Raw genomic sequence first — 7,252 nt, 5'->3', positions numbered from 1 at the left:
ATTAGAGAAGAGAGTGAGCCAAAGCTCTTCTATCGACTCTGTTCCTTTAAATCGACGGAACCAGTGATGTACTAGAGACCAAAATGTCGCCAAAGAAAAAAACCAGATCCATCACCTTGGATTTTGTTGTGTCTTCTCATTATCCTATACACCCCGGTATGTCTCTAGAATCTTCAAAGCCTTCTCGTAGATTTCATTGCTTTCGTGGTTTTGCAGGTGTAAGAAACAAATATTCATTAGACTCAAATGTGTTGCTGGACTCAAATAATGATACAGGCCTAACTAACAATGAAGCCCACTCAGCAGAAGAAGACAAACAAGGCACCTTCCCAGAAACAGAGCATCAACGGTACGAGAAGAGGGAGACGCTCCACCTGAAGAATCTGTTCAACTATTAGGTTTAGCCACTTTAGAACTTTTGTCTTAGCTTAATCTCTCTTGGATAAGATTCATTGTACACCATACATCACATATATATACTCTTAGTTTAGTTTAGACTTAATTTATAGTTTTGTCTTAATGAACCCATCAACAATTATAGGCCTAACATAATTAATGGCCCAAAGCCTTTCTCAATTAAACACACAAAAACAACACACGTCTTCTTCTTCATCTTCTCGATCTTGACTCTTTCTTCGTTCCTTGTCAAGCTGTGTGACTTCTTTCTCTTCTTTCTTACTCTTCTTCACCTTTCTTACTAATTTAGATATTAATCAAAGTGTGAATTCCAACACTCCCTCTCACATCTTTTGATTAATATCCAAATTCGAAGTTAGGGATTTGCCATTCATCTTCCTGTGATTTGTGCCATCGATTTGCTTCTCAAGTTGAGAACCTTTCTTCACAACATCAGCATAACTCAATGGTATATTTCTCTTCTCCCTCATCGCCTCATTCCTTTTCTTATCTTGCAAGTCAACATGACTCACTCTCCCACCAGATTCAAAAAATTCTCCTCTTTGTTTTGCTCCTTTCTCCATTGATTTGTCTTGGTTTCTTGCATCTTGGTATATTCCTGCGTGTGACGTTTGAGTGGAGTCTCTTCTGATCTGATTTGGGTTTTGTATCACGCCCAGTTTGAATCGGAGTTCTTCGAAACGCTTTGCTCCCAACGGTTTCGTGAGAATGTCAGCAATTTGCTCCTCTCCACTGCAATATCTCAAGGTAATCACACCTTCTTTTTCTGCTTCACGAACAACATGATAACGGATCTGAATGTGTTTGGTTCTTCTATGTTGAACATGGTTTTTTCCAATGGCGATCGCTGATGTGTTGTCACAATAAATCGGAACACTCTTCTTAGAGTCAACTTTCAACTCCCCTAAAAGGCGCTTCAGCCACACTGCGTGATTTTTTGCAGAGCTTAACGCCATATACTCTGCTTCTGTCGTGGATTGAGCAATGGTATCTTGTTTTTGAGTTTGCCAGGTGAACCTCGCACTCCCTAGATTGAAACACAGTCCTGTTGTGCTTCGCATGTCTTCTTTACAGCCTGCCCAATCTGAATCAGAGAATCCCATCAACTCTACTTGACATGTTTCATAGAAGTGTAGACCGTAGTCTATGGTTCCTTTTACATATCTAAGTACCCTCTTTGCTTCTTGTAGCTTAATATCTTTTGGCCTCGCTAAACTCCTGGACAAATAGGATGCAGCGAAAGCAAGATCTGGTCTAGTCGCTGTAAGGTAAAGTCCAGCAATCATACTTCTATACTGTCTCGGATCCTCAAGGTCAGCTACTTCTTCAACTTTCTTATCTTGTGGCATGATTGGTGTGTTCACAGACTTGCTATTTTCCATTCCAAATTTTTCCAATAATTGCTGTGCATACTTCCTTTGACTCAGAAAAACTCCTCCTTCTGTGTAAGTGATTTCAAACCCAAGAAAATATTTGAGTTTTCCCAAGTCAGTCATCTCAAAGGTTCTCTTTAGATTTTCTTTAAACTTCTTTATCATGTCTTCATTATTCCCTGTAATAATGAGATCATCCACATATAGACTGATCACTATGACTCCACCTTCACTTTCTTGTGTATATAACGCTGCATCACAGTCACTTCTCTTGCATCCTTGTGACATGAAGTATGAGTCAATTTTGTTGTACCATGCCCTTGGGGCTTGTTTTAGGCCGTACAATGCCCTCTTTAGTTTGTAAACTTTGTTTTCTGCTCCCTCTATTTCAAAGCATGGTGGTTGCTCAACATACACTTCTTCAGTAATTTCTCCATTTAGAAAGGCTGATTTAACATCCATCTGATGTAAATTCCACTTGTTTTGTGCAGCTAAGGCGATGAGGGTGCGAATTGTATCATGTCTGGAAACTGGAGCAAAGGTTTCTCCATAATCCTCTCCATGAGTTTGAGTAAATCCCCTAGCCACTAATCTAGCTTTTAACTTTTGAACCTGACCAAGCTCATCAGTTTTTACTTTATATATCCATTTAACTGAGATCACCTTTTTGTTTGTAGGTAGCTCCACAAGTTCCCACGTCTCATTTTTGTTTATGATGAAGATTTCATCATCCATCGCCACTCTCCATTCCTTGCTATTGACAGCTTCCTCAAATGTTGTAGGTTCCTCCCAAGTGAGATAACAAGCTCCTTCTACTCTGTTTCCTTCACCATCTTCTCTTTCTTCATCATTGTATATGTCACTTAGTATTCTGACTTTGTGAACAACTCTAGATGAGCTACTAGCACCTGACGCATTTTCATTCAACTAAAAGGTATGGGACTAATCAGTTGTCTACCATCTCTAGGTTCTAGTCTTGTCTCATTTTTCGCTTGTGTTTCATCACTGGTCTTCAGCGGTGAACTAATGTTACTTGGTGAGAAACCAGTTTGGTTTTTAACCTCTTCTTGGGTCTCCCAGTTCCATCTTTTACTTTCTTCAAAGACAACATCTCTTGATACCTCTATCTTATTTGTGCTTAGAACATTGACTATATAGCCTTTGCTTACACTGCTATAGCCCATGAAGACTGCTTTTTCAGACCTATCATCCAATTTCTTTCTTCTTGCTGCAGGAATCCAGATGTGACATATGCTCCCAAACACTTTTAGATGAGCAACTGACGGCTTGTGACCACTCCAGACCTCAAGGGGTGTCCTTTGATTGAGAGCTTTGGTGGGGAGCCTATTTTGAAGGTAGGTAGCAGTATATATTGCTTCAGCCCAAAATTTGTCTGGCATTCTCTTGTCTTTTAACATGCTTCTTGCCATGTCTAACAATGTTCTATTCCAACGTTCAGCAACTCCATTTTGCTGAGGTGAGTATGCTACTGTAAATTGTCTTTTTATTCTGTTTTCCTCCAAAAACCTTGAAAACTGTTCAGACTTAAACTCACCTCCTGTGTCTGACCTAATTCTCTTAATCTTTTTTCCTGTTTGTGTTTCAACCAGGTTTTTGAATTTCTTGAATGTGGCAAAAGTGTCTGACTTTATTCTCAGAAAGTACACCCACAACATATGCGAGTAGTCATCGGTGAAGGTAAGAATATACACATTCCCACTGCATGATGGTGTTTGCATGGGTCCACAGACATCAGTATGAATTAATTCAAGAATGTCTTTACTTTTGGTTTCTGAGGCCCTTGGAAATTCTTCTCTACATTGTTTTCCCTTTACACAAGCTTCACAGACATCATGATTTACTTTGAACTTGGGAAGTCCTTTCACCATCTGACTTGTTTGTAGGTTCTGCAGGTTATGAAAGCATGAATGTCCAAGCCTCTTTTGCCATAATTCTGATAGGTTCTCCACCTTGGCCATTCTTGCACTTTCTTCAACCACTTGCATTTGTAACAAGTAAGCGTTCCTCACCATCTCCACTTCAGCAATCTTGTCTCCACTTCGATTGTGTATTATACATTTGTTTCCCACAAAGAATACTCGATATCCATTTCTTACCATCTAAGGTATACTCAATAAATTTTTGTATATCCCTGGCACTAGAAACACATCCTTGATGACCCTACTTCCCTTCTTAGTTGATACTTCGATGTTTCCCTTCCCCGCAGTCATTATTTTGTCCCCATTTCCAACCCTGATAGGAACTTTAAACGATCTGTCTATTGTAGTAAAAAACCTTTCCTCCTTAGTCATGTGGTTGGTGGCACCACTGTCGACTAACCAGATTTCATCATTATCAGTATGTTCCACTACATGTGCTGTATTAAACAAACTAGTTTCCCCTTCTAAATGTTGTTGTGATTGCCTTTTCTGACATTCTTTTAAAATGTGTTCAGGACTTCCACAAGCAAAACAACCTTCCCGTGATCTGAATTGCTTACTAGAGAACTGAGATTCATAACTTTGTAAAAAGTAGCACTCACCTTCATTGTGGTTGCTCTTCTTACAGATCTTGCACTATCTTCTCACGTCGTTCATTGATCTCGACATTCTCTCCGTTAACTTTATGCAAGTTCACGTCACTAGGATTGACCGAGCTCTGATACCATGTTCAACTATTAGGTTTAGCCACTTTAGAACTTTTGTCTTAGCTTAATCTCTCTTGGATAAGATTCATTTGTACACCATACATCACATATATATACTCTTAGACTTAACCTATAGTTTTGTCTTAACGAACCCATCAACAATTATGGGCCTAAACATAATTAATGGCACAAAGCCTTTCTCAGTTAAACACACAAAAACAACATACGTCTTCTTCTTCATCTTCTCGATCTTGACTCTTCCTTCGTTCCTTCTCAAGCTGTGTGACTTCTTTCTTACTCTTCTTCACCTTTCTTACTAATTTAGATATTAATCAAAGTGTGAATTCCAACAGAATCGATTCAACAATATACTAGAAGCAATATATCATCAGCAATTGGAGATCATCGTGTCACGACGAAGCTTGGGTTCTTCGACCTCTCCAAAAGCAGTTAACGAAACCCTAGAAACCTCAACTGAGAAGTGAAAGAGGCAAAGAACTTTTGCAATTGAGCAGAGCAAGATTGCAAACAAAATGGTCAAGAAGCGGAAAACATGAAAAAAAAAACAGATTAATATGTAAAGAAGCGAGCGAACAAACGGTTTTCTAGTTATCGTTATCAGAAAACCGGTTTGTTTTGATTAAATTTGGATTTAAAGCCGGTTAAATCCAAATCAATGAAACCCAGATTTTCAATCCGTTAGGCAAATCAGACGATTTCCCCCAAATCGGAGTAAAATTAAGGTTCATGGAGTCTTCTAACCTTACAACCGCCAACGCCAATGATGGGTTTTGGTTGTACCACAATCATAAGCACAAGTCTTGTTATCAATAACACTAATTTTATACGATCATCTCTCCAGCTCTTATTTTCATGATTCGAACACAGAGATCAAGAAAGGGATCAGAATTTTGTAATTAGCATTTTTGAGAATCTTTCATAAAACATGCCAAAGGCCAAATTGGTTCGAAAAGAGTGATGTTATTAAGAGAGAAAGAGAGAGATTTTTGAAATGAAGAATGTCAAGTTCTGTCTATTTGAAGGCAACAGATAAGAGTAACCTAAAAAGTCATTAGAAAGCATCACTGCAAAACATTAATTTTGACCTCTACCCAAACTTACACTAAGCTTATTCACAGATACCCCCACCATAGTGTGTTGTCCACAACTCCCAAATCAAACCAAACCAATAAAATAATGAAAACAATAAAACTTAGTAAGAAAGAGTAAGAAAGCTTCAAAAGAATTACCCTGTTTACTTTTTACTACCATAGTCCACACCACTTTACCGTCCCTCCTCTGCAGCTGCATAGCTTCTACTTTCCCTGACTGAAGAAGACACATCAACTATATCTTCCTGTGCGTTGCTGCTTCTTGCTCCCCAGTTACCATGCCTAGCTTCTGATCGAATCGTCGGTGCTCTCTCACTAGACTCGACTCTCATAATGTCAATATCGATTTTCTGATGCCCCGAATCACTTCCATCTTCTACATTAGAACGTTGCTGTAAGTTCATAATATCTTCATCGATGTCTAGCTCATCTTCCACCTTCTGACGCCGTTCCTCCCTATTCCCTACATCTGCTTCTTCTGCTCGTTCCCATGTGGTAGCCAATGTAATATTCCTAGGAGATTCTTCTTTGATGAACGCTCTGAAGTCATTCCTCGACGGTTTACCTTTTGAGCAAAATATCTCAAAAAAGTTGTTTGAACAGCCACGGTTATAAACATTTATTCTATTGTCTGATCTGTACCGGAAATTCTCATAGGTCGTCTGTTAAAAATTGCAATGTGAAGGTATATCAGATGAGACACAACTTATTACTAAATGAATGAATACTCGGAGCAGAACAAAACTAACCTGGTTTGTGGTAATGAGGTACAAGTGAAATCCAGTAAGCCCTCCAACAAACCACAGAGATATAAAGCAATATATCATCAGCAATACCGCCCAGGGTGATTCTCTCATTGCCCTCCACACAGTGCCTTGATGGTTATCCATCATAACTTTGACGTATAAAGCAGACATCGAAAAAAGATAGATGCAGAGAAGAGTTGCAGAGGAAACAAACATGAAGAAGTACCTATAGTTTCTCTGCCCACAAAACACACACACACAAAAAAATGTAAATATGTATCCTACACAATATAAAAAGTAATGAACTCTGCATATGTTCCTAGTTTAATATGATTTTGAATAAGCTTACCACTCCAATGCATTGGCCAACCCAAGGGCAATGATGATCAAAACGCTCAACGCAGTTGTTGCAAATGGAACAATGAGAGCAACGAGGAGGCCGGTAAAGCATGCAGGTATCGCAATATTTAACTCTAACAGGAACACCATAAACCATGACTTCCTTGGTCCTAGGAATTTGAACAGTGGGTGTTTGTCTTCCATCACTTGATATAGTTGTATCATAGCATAACTCTTCCTCTGGCGGATGCATATTTCTTGGAACGATTCCAGGATCCCGCGCAGAAGTGATGAAGAGAAGGATCAGTACCTATCAAAAACAGTTATATGATTTATAGCATAAATGAAGGAAGAACACTAAACCAGCCCAAGTAATCAAATATCAAATGGGCATTGGAGGAAGACTTACAAAGACAGTAAGGAGAACTCCTGCCACTAAGAAGGCATGTCCAGCGTTGTTTGGTAAGAGCTCTTGGCGAAGATGTGTTGCAACAAATACAGAGAAAAAACAAACTGGAGTAACAATGAGCAGTATGGTAAAAGGAAGAGACCAAACATCTGGCCCAAATATCAATCTCCCACCAAATAAAAACTTCTGCAAAAAGAGAAATAAATGGA

General features: G+C 39.0%; 1 protein-coding gene across 1 annotated transcript in view; it reads right to left on the bottom strand.

Moving 5' to 3' along the window:
* LOC104760992 (probable protein S-acyltransferase 9) overlaps positions 5,399–7,252 on the bottom strand; it is a 2,325-nt gene continuing 471 nt past the window's right edge. Inside the window, exons 2-5 of the mRNA XM_010484004.2 lie at positions 7,044–7,229; positions 6,645–6,944; positions 6,299–6,532; positions 5,399–6,211 (exon numbers count right to left, since the gene is read on the bottom strand). Of these exons, the coding sequence (XP_010482306.1) occupies positions 5,723–6,211; positions 6,299–6,532; positions 6,645–6,944; positions 7,044–7,229 (1,209 nt within the window). The 3' untranslated portion in view covers positions 5,399–5,722. The remainder of the gene's footprint in view (positions 6,212–6,298; positions 6,533–6,644; positions 6,945–7,043; positions 7,230–7,252) is intronic.

The sequence above is a fragment of the Camelina sativa genome, chromosome 18, assembly GCF_000633955.1.
Source record: "Camelina sativa cultivar DH55 chromosome 18, Cs, whole genome shotgun sequence".
Lineage (NCBI taxonomy): Eukaryota > Viridiplantae > Streptophyta > Magnoliopsida > Brassicales > Brassicaceae > Camelina > Camelina sativa.
This window is presented reverse-complemented; position numbering and strand designations above follow the sequence as displayed.